This window comes from Stegodyphus dumicola, chromosome 6 (assembly GCF_044657685.1).
Source record: "Stegodyphus dumicola isolate Sdum_Otavi_A_Nest chromosome 6, ASM4465768v1".
In the NCBI taxonomy this organism is placed as follows: Eukaryota; Metazoa; Arthropoda; class Arachnida; order Araneae; family Eresidae; genus Stegodyphus; species Stegodyphus dumicola.
Window position 1 is genome coordinate 66,525,782 of NC_140773.1, and position 20,065 is coordinate 66,545,846.

Here is a 20,065-nt window from a genome sequence, read left to right on the forward strand (position 1 = left end):
AACAAAAACATTAAATAATTCAATGAACTAAATTTTTTAATGTCACCGTTTCCTGAAAATAAGTTTCAACTTCACCATTTGAGGGATATACAAAACGGATGCAAAGGATACTTATTCCACAATTGTGGCTGAACTCGTGTGAATGTCTATTCGAAAGGCAAACTGTAATACAATAAAAGGGTTAGCAGAATTTCTTTTCATAAGAAAATGAAAAGTACCTCTCTGATGATTGTCGTGATCGTCGAACATTGTTCTGAAATCTGATTTCAAGTATGCTAAACAATAATCGAACCAGGAAAAGAAGGTCTTTCAATAAAATATTACCACCTGCTGATGGTAATACAAACACTCAAAGAGAGTTTATTATCCAATGCAATCTGCAAACATTCTACAACAATTTAACTATCACGCAAATATTATAACGTCATTATCATTTCGCTATATATACCTATGAAATTCTGAGTGATTTCATAAGCTTCTGACCGAATAAAGAACAACACGTTAGATTCATAATGAAAGCCACAGCAGCTTTAATTTTGGTTTGCTTAAGCAGTCTGTCATTCGTCGCAGGAAATGAAGAATTTAAAGAAACATTTCACAAATTCTTGGAAATTCTGTGTGGTAAGTAAGAGCCTTTTTACAATATTTCTTTAGATATTTAGCTTTTTTAAAATATTTCGTAATAATAATACTATTTTTCCTGTAAAATTAACTCCTTCGTGTACTTTTTATTATAATCTCATTAGCGAACAGAGAATTGGAAAATTCGAATACGGGCAACATAATCAATCACACCTAATTCATAAAGCATTCTTTACTGTATTGAGATAATTTTATTAGTTGAGAAGAACAAGTATATTATAAGGTATTCATTCAATACCTTTTTAACATTATTTTAAATAAAATTTTGCATAAAACGTAAATGATATTCTTTCAGTTTCAGTCTATGTCTCAAAAACAATTTTGGTATTCCTGGGACTGTAATATCTTTTTCATGATTTAATAGTACCGGTGTTCAAAGCTTTCAAGAGGAATCTTGTACAAACAACAAGAAATTCTATTTCTTGAGTAAAACAAGCATCAATTTACATTTTGCTTTCAAATTTGCTCTAACAAATTTGAAATGTTGTGACTATGTCTAACTTACAAATTTGAAAAGCCTATGTTGACTGACTAGACATTAGATACAATTTCATGGCTTTACTAAACAGCTTAAGACATTAATCACAGCAGTTTTAACATACACTGCACTATAAAAGCAATGTGTTGCCGCGGCTGGAAATAAAATACTTTTATCTTTCACTCCCCAGCGTGTTGCAATTTAGTAAAGCCTGAGATGCTTTTAAATTTGATCTGGAAGTTGACGGAATAATAAACTAAGAGATTAAATACAATAAACACGGTTCTTAAGAATATTTTTTCTACTTTTTGATACGATTGATTTTAATAACCATATATTAAAAGCATGAGATACTTAATTAGAAATATTCGATATTAAGCGATTAAAGTCATTAAATTTTTTTTTCTTTTTCATAACTACTTCAAACGTATGGCCGGGCGAACGGCTAGTTTTAAAAAAAATGTGACAGCGACTATATGGATATTTTAACCCTCTATCGAGAATTCTAAACATAAGATGTTTTTTAAATATTTTGCTGTTCAACTTAACTTTATGTAGTCTAAATGTGAAGAAAGTTATATTTAATAAACTATGTTAATACATAAAATGCTAATAATAAAAATATTTAAAAAAGTTACCCATCTTGCTAAGGAAACTGAATATTGATACGATAAACTGAGAAAAGACCGAAAAAATATAAAAATGTATGTCAATACTTAAAACAACGTCATACGCCTTTAAAATCGTTTTGATTTTGATGCTGAGCTATATGTAAGTGCGAAGAAATGGTGCTTAAAGTAAAAAGAAAAAAAAAAACTATCTGATGTGGACCTCACATGACTTCCTTGTAGGGATTATTAAATCATACGCATTTTCTCCTGCACTTCATTTAAATTTGTCTCGAATTTCATGGCAGATATATTTTATATTCAATCAATAAGGTTCTCTCTTCGCAACAAGGCAAAAATGCATAAAACCTCAATCTTCATTAAAAAATTGTAAAGTACAGGAAAACCTAAAAGACCATGTACAGTTTAAAAAGTTTTAAAAAATATTTACAATTACAATTACAGTTCTGGTGCAAAAACAAGAAATTCGGCCAGTGTGCAGGAATGCAAAATTTTCCTTGCACAAATTTGAACGTTAACTTTTGGTTGCACTGGGTAAAAACACACTGAAGTTGTTGCAACAGCCGTATTACTTTACTGTTTTACTAAGAGTTAAATGTAAAGAAATAGCGACCTCGTTAGGCTTAGCGACACTTAAACATTTAAAACCGTTGATAATTCTACAGCTGCCGCATGCCGAAGGCATTGCTGATTTTTCGTCCCTCCTGCTTCGAAATAACTTAATGACTCTACAATGCAATTACATAAGACTTTTAGAAAGTTTCGTAACATTTGAGTAAGATTGATTTTTGCCTGTTTTATATTAATGAAGCTTACAGTTTATGAAAATTCTGCATTAAAATACTCTTGCAATTTCCAATTAATTTCATATTTATTTTTAACAACATAGGCAGTGTTACAAAATTTCATGTCATGTGCGGCGCTGCCGCAAAGCTATCACTCTCAATGATTTTTCATCAGAATTGATTATTTTTGTTTTCTTGTTAATGTCTATGTTGTCATCAAATATAATTTGTTAAAAGTGTTTCATCTTTCTTCCATGCGAAGACATTCTAGATAAATAGGATAAGAAAATCACTAAAAATCATATCGATTGTTTTCAGTTGTCTGCGCGAATTCTATATCGAAACAAATTTAACATTTTATTAAAAGAGCACAAAGGAAAAAAAATCAATACTAAAAGAATTTCAAGAATGGGTAACACTCAGCGAAAGGTAACTAGATTTCACCACTTAAAATGTAGCCTTTATATGCTTAATGTAATGACTAGATTGGAGAGGAGTAAAGGGAATTAAATTTATGCCATTTTCTTATATCCTTAATTGGATTTTAGAAACTAAATGACTTTTTAGGAAAGGAAAATAATAGAAAATGTAACTTTGAAATGTTCTTTAGCTGAGTTTTCTTCTTGATAGAGGGATTATACATGCAGCAACTGAGATATTTTGGGACTTTGAAAAAAAATCGGCTATAACTGAAATTACGCATTATCCGGGTGACAATTTAAACTACTATACTGTTTCGTGATTCGTGTTCTGGTATCCTTGGTTCCAGTTCCGGAGATGATCCAATGTGTTTGCCCTGTTTCTCGCTTTAAAAAAAAAAAAGCATTCTGCACATATTAAATTTCCAATTTAAATCAATCTAAAAATAAAACAACTTATTGTATAAACTGACTAATGATGATGATAATTAATTAATAAACCTTTTATACAGTTACTCTCCATCACCCTTGCGTTGCGGTTACCCAACATAATTACACATAACTTCACGAAGTAAACGATAAGTTATATATGCTTGAAAAATGCTCAAATGCCTACATTTTTCAAGACATTGCGATAAGAGAAGCATTGACAGATTTAGCTAGCGTAGGAGAAGCAGAGAGCAAATGCGATGTGTACAAGATGAAAGCTTGGATCAGAATGACCTACTTTCAGTTTAACTTCATTTTAATTGGCTAATTAATAACTCTCTAAAACTATTAATAGCTGAACAGTTATGCAAGTCTCTGCGTCACTAGCTTTATGTAATAATCATATGACAGTGATTAATTTCAAAATAACACAGTTAGAGCAATTTGTTATAAGAAGTTACTACTGGCTGGGTGGAAACGGCACTAAATTAAAACTGACAGTTATGAGACTTGTATTTTATTTACATGCATATGCACCGTATGCGTACGTATTTTATAATATTATTTAACGTTACATATATTTATTTTACAAGCAAAATCAGAAAAACATGTAAATGATGTCTTTTATTAAAAATGACGGAGAAAACTTGTTACTCATTTGGATGACTCATTGCAACTGAAAGTAACTTTGGTTGTTTGTTGGTTTCATCAGAAATGTCTGTTTGATTTTGTTTTTCTCCATATTTCGCAATAACATCTAACTGCTCCTAGAATTTACTTTTAAACTTACTTTGGTGAAATGAGTAGTGTTCACATTTTTGACCAGCTGAAGTCCTTGATTTAATTTAGAAAATAATTCTTTTGTAATAAATTGCTTTGAAAATTTCTATTTTTCACGTTCTTTGTTGTTCCCATCATCTTCTACAGTTATTTATTTTGGGAATTAATCAAATCGTCACCATCTTCGTCATCCACTGATTCTTCTATATATTCTACACAAGTGTCTAAGTGGTATGACAGCGCCGGTTCAGCACCGGGAGGCGAAGTGCGCAGTAAACCTGCAAGCAAATCTCGCAGGCGGATTGCGGATGAGCCAGCAAACTGATAAGGGCAGTGCAAGTGAGATAAGCTTTCCAGTTTGTTTAGAGATTACATTTTATTGATTTACTGGCGGTAATTTCCTTTACTTTTAGGATTTTTAGCCTTTGTAGTTTTGTTCCTATTCCAGCTATTTTACTATGTATAGAATGTTTATTTCCTAGATACTCTTAACGGTGCTTATTTTCGAATTTATGATTGATTCAGAAAACCTTAATTTTAGATGTATATTTTTAATTTTTCCATATATTTGAAGCCTTATAATTTCATATATTCTCATAATTTTACCTTATTTCTTAAATCTTCTGTTCATATTACTACATTTACTTTCCTTAATTTTAATTATATTGCTCATTTTTATAATTTATTTCATTTTACATACTTTTTTCTCCATGCGTTTAGCATTCACTATATTAATACATGTATCATCAGTTATTTACATTAATCAATGTAATACCATCATTGAATACACGCGCACATTTAATTTTACTTTTTTCTCTTTTATTAATTTTTTAAATTTTATTTTCAAATTAATATTTTTACTTTTACGATACGTGAATAATTAATCAACTGTTATAAGAAAAGGGCCCGTATCTGAACACATTTATTTCCCATTTAATAACTTTTTAACTTTTTAATAAATTTAACAGAGCTCTTTTTCAAAGCTTAGTTAATTTCTCTTTCTATATCATACGCTTTAAATAACTGCAAATAGATGCTACAGAAATGTGGGTAAATAATATTCCGTTTCCATATTTTCAAACTCACGACTCATTTTAACAATAACAACTGCATTTCATTTCAGATACGGATATGTTGCTACATTATCACTCAATTTTTTTACACGTTTTGACTTTATATACTTATGAAACCCATCTAGGTCTTGATCATTCTTTGTATTAGAGAAAATCGTAAATTTCTCAGGACATACACTACATCTGTAAAACCTTTCACGAGATTTCAGGTGTCTCTTCAAATCATTTGTTTTCGGGTAAACTTGTAAACATATTGCACAAGTAAAATTTCGAAGACAAATCGCTTCACGAACTCTTAAATAGTCAAATGCGGGTGAATCTCTTCGAACACATACTGCATTAGAAAGGTATTTTCTCATCATGAATTTTCATATGCCTGTTTAAATCGCTTTTTCAAAGAATGACATTTCACATTCCATGCAATGAAACGATTTCTCTTCCGAATGTCCCTTTAGGTGACGCGTCAAAATGTGCTTTAGACCAAACGCTTAACCAGTAGAATATACCTAAGAGAAAAGAGCAGAAACTCATAATTACTAGAATAACTTAACATATATTTACAACTTACACCAGTCTTATATGCAAATACTCACATACTAAAAACATAATTTAATAGAATATTGATACTGTGTGCACACTTCCTAGGCTGTAATGGTTGCATTTATTATAAATCTTAAACTTTACCAACCTAACATTTTCATGTTAAGCCATTTTTCAACAATTTATGTCCCATCCCATTTCATGTCCCAATAAAGAAAATTACGAAGTTCAAAATGATACCTAAAATTAAGCAGTACATACAAGTCATGAGTATGGTCGGAAAAAACAGGAGTTATGTTAAAATTAAGAGTATGTTGCAAATTACGAAGTGTATGAAGAAAATTAAAAATTAAATAAAAGGTCATGTATATGATGTGAAAATATAATAAATTAGTTAAAAATTAAAAAATTCTAATAATTATGAAGGTTATGATGCACGAAAGAAGTTAAAAATTGCATTTAAAACTAAGTATAGATCAGGTGTTTGATATCAAAATATAACATAAAAGTCAAAATTCAAAATAAACGTTAAAATGTACTAAAAAGTTAAAGAATACAGCTAAATTAAGTAATGTAATAAATTAAAACACGTATCTCGTAAAATGTAACAAGTAAATTAACATTAAAAGTATTAGTTAAAAGGCATGAAAAAAATGTAAAAGGAAATAAATAATAAAAATGAGCAATATAATTAAGATTATGGAAAATAAATGCGGTAGTATGAGCTGAAGATTTAAGAAATAAGGGAAAATTTTGAGTAGATAGGAAGTTATAAGTTAAAATATACGGAAAAATTTAAAATTTAAAATTAAGGCTTTCTGAATCAATCATTAAATTAAAAAATGAGCGCCGTTAACGGTACCTAGGAAATAACCATCATATACGTAGTAAAACAGTTGGACTATGAAGAAAAATGCAAAGGCTAAAAATCCTAAAAGTAAAGTAAAGGAAATTACCGCCGGTAAATCAATGCAAGTAATCTCTAATCGGATTTTAAAGCTTACTTCACTCGCACTGCTCAGCTTGCTCATCCGCAATCCGCCAGCAAGATTTGCCTGCCGGGCTTGCTTGACACTGCACCTCCTAGCGCTGAACCGACACTTTCATACTACTTGTCTAGATCCAGCGTAAGGGTTATTCACTTCTCTTCCAAGATTTGTTCCAAGATATCGTGCATGTTTTTTTCTTTCAGCATTTCCAGTAGTAGAGTCGTTTTCCAAATTTCTCATGTGCATCGTTCTGAGAATTCTTTCCAAGAAGTTCCAATACTTTGGACCGAATAAACAACTTCTACTTTTTCCAAAGTGTATTGCAAAGTAGAATATCGGACTTGATCGATATTCTAATTTTTCCAAAAGTCTCCTAAGCTGCATTACAGCTTTTTGTATATATTTGTAGCCTCTAGAGATTTCTTTTACTTACCACAACAATCAAAAAATGAAAAGTAAATAACATCCACTGAGGTCACATAGTGCTATTTGTAAGTGGAGAGATATTTAAATAATTATTCAGAGTATTAAAACTTTTGCAGACCTGCATATGCTAGCGGTAAACTTAAATAAGAGGATTTTTAATTTTAATTTTTAGCCGTCATTAAAGTGAGTCGCAGTAAGCCGGGCTGTCAAGTCGCAGTTTATCTGCACAACTCATTATTTTGTTTATTCATTCAGAAAACTAGCAGCGAATTATAAATGAAAGGCCTAACAGCATATTTGTAAGACTAAAATAATTAAAATAAAAGCATACAAATTATTTTTCATCAAGCAAACTTTTCTTATAGTGTGCTGACGAACTCATCAGTGGCTTTTGATTTCTGACTGCTTTTTGATTTGCTTCATCAAAAAGCATGATTCAGACCCTGCATATTTTGCCCGAAATAGTCTGATAGGCAGTAACGGGCATAGTTACTAATATGTGGAAGATTTTTAACCATTATAATTTAGACTTCGTTCGTACAGAAATATTACCAACGCGAAACAGAACAAGCTTAGAAAACGCTTGTTGTGTAGCAACTGCGCTCTACGGAAACCCGCACTCGTAATCCTCGTTCACATGCAACACTCCATCGCACACCTGCGGAGTGGAAAGGGCAAATGAGGGGGTTTCATCTTTCAAGACCTATTCAATATCAAAACAGTTTCCCTTCTCTTTATCTATAAGCCACTATAAACAATGGTCATACAAACGTGAATCAGATTGTCTGTTTTCTAATGTTGTTTACACTTTTTAACATTATTTACTATTTCGAGGCCAACCTGACCACATATATGATAAAATTGGAGGCTCAAATTTCTTGATGAAAATAACAAAAAAAAAAAAAAAAAAATCTGAAATTTTTCAGATTTTAAATTACGTCCAAAGGGGCGTTTTTTTAACGTTTTGAGTGTTACTTTTATTTATTAAATATGATGTTCTTTGCACTTAAACCATAAAATTCAGTTCAAGAGCAATATCGCAAAATAATGTTAAATTAAGCATATCTTTAGAATTTCCGATATACACAGTCTCGCGAGCTGGAGATAAAAGTATTTTTTTTTCTATATAACGTTGCCATTTCTCGCTTTTAAAGCATTGAGTTTGTAAATCGAAAATTCGTTAAAGTTTTACAAAATATAAAATCTATAATAAAACAAATTCCAAATTTGGGATTTCAGATGCCCATATTCGCAGTAGGATTTCGTCATTCAAAATTCGATGGCTCTATGTACCATTGTTTTATCACAATGCGAGAAATAGACAATCATTTATGCAGATTTTTCATTATTTAATTTCTTCAAATATAATGCAGGACTCTAACATTTTGTGGCAACAGTTTGAAAAGTGAACCGACGTTTATGAGTCCGACGCAAAATGCCAAAACGAAAGCAATAGTCCTTCGGGACTGAAATCCCTTTGGACTAATAACTATTGTTGAGACGACAGTCAGCATACTTAGTTCACTTTGTCAAAATCTTGTAATATATCATAGTAATACATCATGTTATTGTTACTTTAGCATGAGTTTAAGTTTTATATTTTACGTATGCATTTTAAATGCGTACTGAATATGCGTCGTTGAGCTCAAACCTGTGAACAAACAGTATTATCAAATAAAACAGAACATAACAACGATAAACATATTTAGAACATACAGAACTATAACAACGAATAATATATTCTGTCTCAAAACCTAGACTTATCATTACGTTATGAAGAAGACACTTTACAGTATATATTAATAAATTTATCTCTAATTAAAAGGGGATATGTCCATGTAAATTCTCACTACAACTGCCTGCGCCAGAGTAAGGTAGTAAGGTAGCTTTACTGTCTGACTGATTCTAATTCAAGCTGGTTTTGTAATTAATTCATTAAACTAAACTATTAAAAAATTTAATCTGAAATCAGGTGGCATACGTCTTTTTTTTTTTTTTTTTTTTTTTTTTTTTTTTTTTTTTTTCATAGATACCATTGGAAACTGTCTAAAGCTGATAATAGTAATTTTGACCCAGACTCGATTTTCAGTAAGTAAATAGATAGGCTGGTTACCTGAAGTTCTGGGAGACGTTTTTCTTTATAAACTCCTTCTCAAATATTTCCTTCCCCTCAGTACGTGTGATATACCTATGTGATACGCCATCGCAAGGAAATTTAAGAACTTTTGAAAATTTTAAATCCTTGTGCACCACATAGTATTACGCAAGGCTTACAGAGGTAAGTAAAAAAAAAAAATACAACAACACAACACAAAATAAAATGAACTTACAAATTCACAGATGACACGTAAGAGATAAATTTACAGAAGAAAGAGAAAGCCATTTTATGTTGGAAACAAATCGGACAAAGGCATGGAGTTGGCAAGGATTGGAAAGCAAAGGATGGGTAGCACGAATTTTAAAGCAAAGGCCATAAATATGGGAAATGGATACATAGGATTTTATATTAATATAAATTAATTAACTAAGCCTTCAGCCAAAAAGTAGGCATTTGCTTGACCACAATTCCATGATTCCGCTGCTTCTTTATAGCTGGATTCTGTTTCTCTTATAAACAGCTTTAATAGTTTGGAATCATTGCAAAGCAATGATGAGCATATACGTAATTATTTAGGAGCGCCAGCGAAAATATTCTTAGACATACACATATGACCTAACCAGTTGAAGGGCCAAAAAGTAGGCATTTGCTTGACCACAATTCCATGATTCCGCTGCTTCTTTATAGCTGGATTCTGTTTCTCTTATAAACAGCTTTAATAGTTTGGAATCATTGCAAAGCAATGATGAGCATATACGTAATTATTTAGGAGCGCCAGCGAAAATATTCTTAGACATATACATATGACCTGGCCAGTTGAAGGGTTTTGAACCCGACTCAGGCACTGAGAGGGTACACATAATTCTTTTATTTTTCTCCTTGAAACTCTAAATTAAACACACATACTTAACAACCACGCAGACGTTTTCAAGTAAATAATATTTATATACTTCTGTTCATCTTCTCAAAGAATATTGTTAATAATCCACCTCACTTATTTTTTAAATATTACATTTTAGGAGAAGAACCACAAAGTGAGGAGAAACTGCAGTGCCTACAATTGTTGCCTGAAGAAGTAGGTATTTTATGACTTTGCTTAAAATTGCAGTTTAATTACTTATTTTACTGCTCACAAATTTACTGTTTAAAAGTTTCTCATTAAGCTTACTAAATTATACAAACCTAATCATCGCAGATGATGCGATGTTCATACAATGTATATGGTTGTAAGGTATTTCTCCCGCCTTCCTAGCGTGCCTTCGTGGTATAGTGGCTCTGCACGCTGGGCCGGTATTCTAGAGGTCCGTGGTTCGATTCCCGGCGAAGGCGATTGTTAATTTTTCATCTCTTCTGCTTTCAAAATTTACCTAATGTCTCTACATGGTTATTACATTTGTAAAATAAAAGGTCTGACAGTGGCCGAGCTGTGTTATGTGGGTTAACATTAGTTGTTGTATCACATTCATATCGCCATTTCTTTCTAGGCTTATATCAGAGAGTATTATTATTGCTGAATACTACTACCTCCTGCAAAATTGTATTATAAATTTAGTTGCTTCAGGTAGTATAATAAGGAAAAGTATCGTAACTAAGTTTAATTTTGTTGATAAGTTTAAATTTGCTCATACACAGTAACGTAACTTGTTTCGAAGATTATCAGAATGTTGTCTGTGAATCATGCACTAGTGTTATTATAAGAATTATTATTACGCCAAATATGATTAAAATATGAATGTACGTTAAGTATTTTGAATTTCGGACTACCACAAAACTAATGTACACTGCGAAAAAAAAAATCTCCCTTTCTACTGGGCCGATTGACAAAATTCAAATTGCGTTTTTCATGTCTCGAAAGAGCGACTTTATATTAGATTTATAAGTAGGATTCTTCTAACATAGGTATTTTGACATAAAATCGGCCTTTTTTCTGAAATAACATACCAATTTTTCCCATATTTCGATTCTACGACTAAAATTATGCCTAGGTATTAAATTTTGTAAAATTTGATGCGAAATTTACGAAGAAATTCAAAAATTGATCTTGGAGCAATTTTTTTCAATTTGCGCCAAGAATCCTACTTTCAAATAATTTTAACAACGTCTCCAAACCACATTTGATGTTTTATCGCTTTCAACAAATATGCCAAATTTCAAACGCTCCAATATATAAATTCACGTATATCTTCGGAAATTTTGAATAAAAAACACTAATTTTTTGCATGCATGCTTAGAAATACGTCTATTTAAGATGATGATAAAATTTTATAGATTACGATTCAAAATTTGTTTTCAAGAATTTATAAAAATTATTTAAAAATACAAATTTTAAAAATAAATTATAAAAAATGGGTGAATTAATTTGGAATGAACCTGAATTTCGAAATGTGAAAGGAAGAATCAAATAAGTTTCATAAAAAAAAAAAAAAAAGAGAGATTAATAAATACGTACCAAACTCAATTAACATTGAGGAGCTAAAATTTTGAGAGCTAATTTTTTAAAAACTACTCGTGCGATTTTTACAAAACTTGGTAGTTTGCCGTAATTTGAGTCGTGAAATTGAAATATGAGAAAAAATAGGCATATCATTTCAGAAAAAGTCCGATTCGGTGTCCAAATACCTTTATTAGAACAATGATATCTATACAAATCTAATACATAGCCTAAGTCGTGCTTTCGAGACATGAAAAACGCAAGCTGAATTTCGTCAATCGGCCCAGTAGAAGGGAGATGTAGAACTGCCCCCCTATTTTTTTTTTTTTTTTTTTTTTTTTTTTTTTTTGTGCAATGTATATCGAAATTTCATTCTTTTTCATATTATTATGCACTACATTTAAAGAAAATTAAATATTAATGGTTATTAAATTCACAGGTTATGATGATACCTTTAGCAAAGTTTTAAAGAAAATTTTATTTTATCCTTTGTATAGTAATTTTTTCTAAATGTTTAAAATAATATAAATTAAAATAAGTATAAATACAAAAATAAAATAATATCTGAAAGCTTTCAGATTTTATATGACGCCCAAAGGGGCGTTTTTCTCATGGGGGGTAAAGGGTTTTGAAAAGTTATACAAACATTCAAGGTCATTCGGCGCAGAATTCCGTTAGACTTTGTAACGTCTTTGCGTTGTTACGCTAGCAACATAATACCAGTAAGAAATGTAAAGAAACCTCACGCATAAAATATCCGTGTTTGAAGTTGCAAGCGTTGTTAATGTTAATGGAAGGCTTTGAAATCGTTGAATTTTTTAATCAAAAATTCGTTAAAGTTTTACAAAATATGAAATAGATAGTAAAACAAATTTCTGATTCCAAATTTGGGCTTCCAGATGCCCATAATCGAGTGGAGGACTACGTGTTATTTAAAATTTGATGTCTCCAGGTATTTCTGTTTTTTCATAATGCGAGAAACTTACATACATTCTTGCAGATTCTTCATTATTTAATTTCTTTAAATAAAATGCAGGGCTCTAATATTTGGTGGCAACAATTTAAAAAATGATTCGGACTTTTATAGTGAACTAACGCAAAATGTCAAAGCAAAATTAATAGCCCTTCTGGGCTAAAGCCATTTGGGCTAATAAAACGCGATTTATTATCGTACTTCCAATTAAAAGTTGGTATTATTTTTTGTAGAAGAAACTTTCATTCTTTCTTACATAATTTATGTTTTTTTTTTTTTTTTTTTTTTTTTCATAAAAAGATTTGTGCATCAGATTACAAAATTCTAAATTACGTCACAATAAAAATCAAGCATAATAAATTGAATCATTTTTTAACAGTACCTAAATTCGGAACCTCTGATTTTTAACAAACATTTTGTCTAATAAATTATTTCATTTGATTAATTAGTTTGCTAAATCTAAAAATAAAAATAAAAAATAAATAAATAAAACCTTTAGAAGTTAGAACAAAATGATGTAAAATATTTTATTTTGAATAAAATTCCGATTAAGATGTTATTCATATAACTTTACTATAAATATAAAAACTCATATAACTTTACTATAAATATAAAACCGAATTTTATTAGAAGCATAAAATCTTAACTTCCACTTTTAAATACCGTAAACTTCTGAATCATATTTTGTTACTTTTTAAAGGTAAGAAGTATGGCTGCTGAAAAAACTGGATGTGAAAGTGAAGACCACACGTGCATCGTGAAAACTTTGTGTGAAAATGAAGAGATGCGAAATGATGTAAGCCGGCATTTAATGCCATTTATTTTTACACGAGTTTATTTCGCTTAGTTCATTTATTAATTTAATTATTCTCCTTTGTTTATTGGTTGTTGCTTTTCCTTTTTCTTTCTTTTGTCTGAAATACCAAATTTAATTTTGAATCGTATTCACCCCCCCCACACACACACACACGTTTCTGGAAAATTTTGACGCACATGCATATGAGATGACAGTATAACATTTCATTTACATATGTTTTTTCAGTATTTGAAACAAATTTGTTTTATATTCAGACGTTTTCTCATCCATTCTTGTTTAATGATAAATTAATTTCGGTTTTACACTATCACAAATTTCGGAAAATAATTCACTCTATGAAGATACTTTAAAATTTCTAACATAATTTAGTGAATCTTGACGATTTCTTCAAATATTGCTTCAATGTTTTACCTATCATGCAGTTGCTAACAAGAATGGGTTTTTTAAAAAAAAAAAATACCTAACTTTTAGCAATTCCGTGCTCTTAAGTGGTGACGAGAACATATTTTTAAGTACACAGTAAAATGAATTGAGTGCAATGTTAATGCTGTATGGAAAAGAATAATCTACCCTTATACAGACGCAGTGATTTTCTGTCTCTGAGTTGTTACATGAAGCATGTCCATAAAAGAACTCACCCAGCCTTTCCCTTCGAAATCGCTTTATTTTTTTTCTTTAAATCGTTTAATTTATTTAACAAAAAACTTTATTTTGTTTAGACATATATTTTCATTTTCAGGAATGTTTATGGTAACGCAAATATTCCAGCTGAAAAAAAATCATTAAAAATGTTTTGAAAATTACAAAAATCTAACTTTTTATACGCTCTGCTGTTCCCTATACACATGCTTAAGAAAATGTTCTACTGAGTCATAAATACAATTCAAAGAGTGTGGTTCGCATGCAAAAAATAAAATATCAGTTCAGAAAATGGTTTTGATGTTAATAGGTTAAATGAAGAGCATTTCTTTGCATAGTATCGTGAAAAGTATTGATCGCCATATTGTTTCTTAAAAAAGAGATCTTGTTCGGAGAGTCTTATAAAATTCCTGTTGTAGGAAACACGACAGACCATGCATCCCACTGTAGGCATCCCGTGACGGTGATAACGTATAACAATATAAATTGAAATTATTTCTAGTCAATGAATTTTTCTCTGACTATTAGATTATGATTCTAAGTAATGAGCCTTCATGAGAATAGATATAACGTATCTTTAGTGTTTGAAAACTTGCAAATTACTCGTGAGAAAATTATTTTGGCATACCTATTGTAACAAAACTATTACTTAAAGAATGTTATATCCTAGTAACTCATAAAGAATGTCAAAGAGTAGAATTTGAAGAAGAAAAATAACCTAAAATTATTTTAATTTATTTGTTAATCTAACCCTCAAGGTAAAATAAAAATGAGGTCAAGAATCGCAAATTTTGATATTAAATATCTCCGTCTTTGTCAAACGGAGTCAAATGTTTTGGATTTGAGTTTTTATAATGAGTATAAAAGTTTCCTAAATATAAGTATAGCAAACAGCAGATCGTACAGAAAATTAGATTTCGTAATTTGCCCAAAATTTCCTTTTTAACTTGAGATTGCCAAAATGTTAATATTCACGTTAAACATTTTTGTAATTGGACGTATGTAACTAAAATCAATGGTTGAGAAAAGGTTTGGTAAGGACTTTTGTAAACATTGATATGATATTTGATGTATTTATTATATGTGCAAAATATTTAATTACACGGTTTTAATTATACTCACTGAAAAGTCTGAATAATGGCACCATACTACTCTTGGTCATACGTGATTAAAAATAAAATCGCATATGTCACCCATATGTGAACTACATTAGAACAATAACAGAATTTGAAAGATCAAGAGAATTAATGGTGTTTGCAGCTTCTCGGTTTCATTTTTAGTCGCATATGATAAGTAAGAATATTATGACAGCTTAATTTTTCCCTTAGTTAAAATTCTGCAACTGGAAATGTTTTTTTTTATGCATTTAATTTCGATATGTTTCTCTTCTTCCAGAAATCATATTCTTACATACAAGACGCAAACAGTCAGACATTCTTATAAAAACAGTAAAAAGCATGTTATGGGGATCCTAATTCGCGCTTGTTTACTGAGCACAAACTATCGAATTTTCTCACCGAAAACTTTACCTCCTTTATCTAAATACATAAACATTGGCAGGAGGCAATTAATTATGTTTGAGAAAAACAGCAATAAATCGACTCTGGGTTCTTAAGTTTGCTACTTTTAGAAACCTTATTACTTAGTTTAAATTTATTAAAACTTTTAAAAAATATAAAAAAAAAAAATACATCATTAACTTACTTATTCACTGATAATAAATATCAAATTATGTGACTGAATTGGTGTGCTACTACATGTTAACGTATTTCGTGCAGTAATCGCAATCAAAATATTTTGTTCTTTTCAGGTTATAACAAATGTAAGAGAGAATCCTGAAGAACTGGGTGTAAGTAAATTATTTGATTCGCTTTAAACTGAGTGTATGTTTCTGTTCAGAGTAATATGGCAAAGAGATGCTTTTTATCGCTAAATGGAAGAAAGTTTTTTGAATTATTGTTTAGTTTTTGGATACTGAAACATGGTTAATTTTTGAAACATTCATGTATGTAAAATTTATGTTCCAGATATTCTTCACTGACATCTTAATAGTACCCTTGTAAGATTAAGTTACAACGATTTAAATATTATTGTGTATTAGCTCGAAAGAAAATTTATTATTTCCTATAATTTATCGCCTCACATTAGTAAATTAGAAATAAAATTATGTTACGAAAATAAGGGAAGTAAATATATACGGAGACAGAAAAACAGATCAATTTTTGCAAAGATCCTTAAATTGTGGACCGTGGATCCTTAGGATAGGGTTTTAGGAATTAACAGCGAGTGATACGCGAGAGAAATTTTAAAACTAATTTTTAATGTTATTTTATTTCCTGATGAAAAATATTACAAAAATATAGTGGTTCAGGAAAAACATACTGTTTGAAAGTATTCGTCAAACTCACAAAAAGTTTAAAAAACGTTCAGGACTTAATTTCTAAAATTAGAAGTGAAGGAGCCCTATGAAAAACTGTAAGGAAGAAAAGAAAAGAAAAAAAAAAAAAGCTAAAATTAATATAAATAAATAATACATTTAAAATAAGATTAATATTAATTTTTTAATTATTAAATTAAATTAATTAATTAAATAATAAATTTAAATTAAGAAAAATGTTAATAAATAAAGAGAAATCTAATAAATTATTAAATTAATTTTAAATAGGTAAATAAAATAAAAAGGCATCGGACCTCGTCTTATTTGGGGCAGACGATCTCCGTCGGAAGTTAAACCCTGATTAGTAAACCCTATTCCAAGGGATGACAAGTACCACTCTTTTATTGCACCACACCAAGCAAAAAGATGAAACGATTAAAGCTCCACTAAGGAGTATAGTGAGAATTCTAGAAACAGTTTGAGGATATGGAAACAAATTTAACGGAAAAGTGTAGCTTTGAAAATAAAGAGAGAAGAGTTCAAAACTTTCTGGTTGCGATGCTCTGTCTGCATTTAGAAGTTTGAATTGATTTTTTAAGATATGTTTACGATTAACGGTGCGCTCCGGCTGAAATTATAATTTATCTCGAGGTGGGTTACTAAGCAATTTAGGCTCTGGAAACGCTGTATGAAAATTTCGATGAGTAAGACAGAAAACTTCCACATTATTACTCTATAAAGATTCTAATTTATCTCATTTTACAATATACAGATGGCGCCACTTTATTAGCCACAGGTGAAAAGCATTAATTGTCACGATCGGTGTGGGAATTACTATTTCGTATCCTTCCTGATTAGTAAAATATTAATAAAGCAATTTCTAACATGGGTCAAAGTCTAGTTATTTATGTCAAATATGCTAGTTTAACTAAGTAAAGCATACCAGAGAATCATGTATGAGACCACTATTACATGTATGAGATCATATTAATTTTAAGTAATAAAATTTTAAGCTATTCGTTTTTTTTTTTTTTTTTCCTTAAATGCAATTATGAAAGTTCATTTCTGAAATAAAATTTCCAAAAGATAATTAGAAAAATTCCATGTCAAAATAATGCTAAAATTGCCTCATTCTAATGAACGCTGACCATGGTATTTTGGCAGAAATTAACTTCTACCTGTAAAGTTAATAAATTATTGACGAAGTTAAATACAGAAAATGTCATGTTTCGTTCTTTTAAAGGGATATATATTAAATTAATGCATATTAGAGTTTTATAAGTTTTAGTCGAATGAAATTTAACAATGAATTTTTTATTATTTTCAGTTTGACGAAGAAACCAGAAACAAAGTAAAGGTAATTTACTTTTTTTTTTTTCCTTCTTTTTTTTTTTTTTTTTTTTTTTTTTTTTGTCTGCGCGTGTTTCGTGGATTTTCAAACACTTTTCACATCATGATTTTGTCATTTTAGTAATTAATTAATTAAATTAGTGAATAATATCAGCATCATATCAAAACCACGAACTTGCCAATTTATTATATATTCCTTACATGCACTTTTATGTTTCTTTTTAATGTTGCACTAAAGGGGATACAAAAACATACTAAAAGGGAAATATCCATAATTTACAAGAAGAATATATAAGAATGATTACCTAGAAGTTATAATTCGATTTATCCGAAAAAAAAAAAAAAATATGCAAGAGATTGCCATTTAAAGAAATGTTTGGCTATTTAATCTGTGTAAATTTGGGTTAATTTGTTTGATGATTAATTGTTTACGTAGTTAATGGCTTAAGTTAATGGTTTACGTAGAGCATAACAACTGAATTCTTCCAAATAAAGGTGTTTTTTTAACGAGGGATTAAAATATCTACGCTGCGTTCTCATTACTAAATGCATAGCGATGTATTATAGACAGTATATTTATGTATGTAAATACTATACTTTTATTGCAGCACTTTTATTATTCCGGTATATCATTATTAAAAAGTTATTTTTGAATAAAATGGTTTCCAAATATTACAATAACATATATATATAATTAAAATAAAACGAAGAATAAACTGAATATATAACGGAAAATTTCTGCGAAATGCATAAAATAATGTTTCTTAAAATTGTAATGTATAAATATTATAATAACTTGTAAAATATATGATAGAATATAAAATAATACAAAGTTGCCGTAAATAAAATGTCTCAGTCGAATGAATTTAAACATTTTTTTAAAATTTGAATGAAATGAAAATTGCTGCAATATGTATATAAACGAATGTTACTGTTAAATTATATTTTTCCTTCACTTATTTATTTATTTATTCATTTAATCTTTCAGGAGTGCATGGATCAATACGTAGAAGAATAACAGCTTCTCATGTTCTTGGCTCTGAGCTGTGTGCTATTAAGCAGAACAAATCTCTATACTAATGTCCTGGAATGGGTGGAATTGTGTTTAATATTCTTGTATTAAAATAAACAGTTCGGTGTTATTTTAATAGTAGTCAGCACTCTTTCTGAAATTTTGCGTATGCGTGTTTTTATTTATCTATAAGTAACACGTTTAGGTTCATAAGATGCACGAATTTACACTTGGAAATGAAACAATTCACTGGATTTCTAACTCGATGGTCTCAAACTGGCGGCTCTCGAAGCAGTTTTATGCCGCTCCCGAAGACATTTCAATTACATATTCGTAGCAAATACGGTACGCAGAGATTTCAAGATTTTAGTTAATTGAAGTCTGTGTTTATATTATCTTCATTTCCATTAAAATCAAACGTAAATAACTGATCGGAAAATCTATAAATGTGGTATAAATCTTATTTAATGATATGAAGATACATATTTTATTAACTTTTATTTGTATTTGTCGAATAAATAAATCGGTTACGAATTTTTACACTAAGAATATCGCTCATTTGGGAATACATTTATACGTGAGCAGCATTTTCTCAGAGTTGAAAATTGAGAAGAAACGAACCCGACTGACCTATAATCATTTACGATCCGTGGTGAAGATAATTTCTAGAAATTTTTCTCCAAGGTTGCAAATTTTACTAAAATCGAAAAGCTATCAAGTGTTAAGCTATAAAAACTAACGAAATTTATAATTTATATATACACATATATTTTTTTTATTTCCAAAGAAAAACTTAATAAACTAGAAAAGAGGCTGGACTGTCATTAATTATTCTCAAGTTTTGTCCCACTTAGTAAATTTTTTCTGAAAATTCGAAAAGTTTTCAGAATCTGTTTATTTGCAGTCTAAATTCTGAGTATATCATTTAATATTTAATTAAGCATATTCAAATTACTTGAAAAACATTAGGCTAAGAGTTTAATATTTAACTGTCATTCTAGTTGAATTACAAAATGTAATCAGCAAAAATATCTTACAGGTTAATTTAGATTTCAGACAACAAATATGCATAAATTTGCATTTTTTTCGTTGCGATATTATTATTACTGTTTATTGATGCTTTGATAAATATTTAGTAAGCCAAACTTAAAATCCATTTTTTATTTATTTACTTATAT

General features: G+C 29.6%; 1 protein-coding gene across 1 annotated transcript; it reads left to right on the forward strand.

The window, feature by feature from the left end:
• Positions 1-464: 464 nt before the first annotated feature.
• On the forward strand, positions 465-19,023 carry LOC118192287 (uncharacterized). The gene is made up of 6 exons (XM_035363217.2): positions 465-621; positions 10,308-10,363; positions 13,393-13,488; positions 15,959-15,997; positions 17,853-17,882; positions 18,864-19,023. The coding sequence occupies exons 1-6, from the start codon at positions 513-515 to the stop codon at positions 18,891-18,893; spliced, it is 360 nt and encodes a 119-aa protein (XP_035219108.1). The 5' UTR covers positions 465-512; the 3' UTR covers positions 18,894-19,023.
• Positions 19,024-20,065: the final 1,042 nt, after the last annotated feature.

Bases quoted from the DNA above. Each gene is read 5' to 3' on its own strand.
- LOC118192287 (XM_035363217.2), top strand. From the start codon at position 513: ATGAAAGCCACAGCAGCTTTAATTTTGGTTTGCTTAAGCAGTCTGTCA. The intron at 622-10,307 runs GTAAGTAAGAGC...ATTACATTTTAG, and splicing joins ATTCTTGGAAATTCTGTGTG to GAGAAGAACCACAAAGTGAG. The intron at 17,883-18,863 runs GTAATTTACTTT...TTAATCTTTCAG, and splicing joins AAACCAGAAACAAAGTAAAG to GAGTGCATGGATCAATACGT.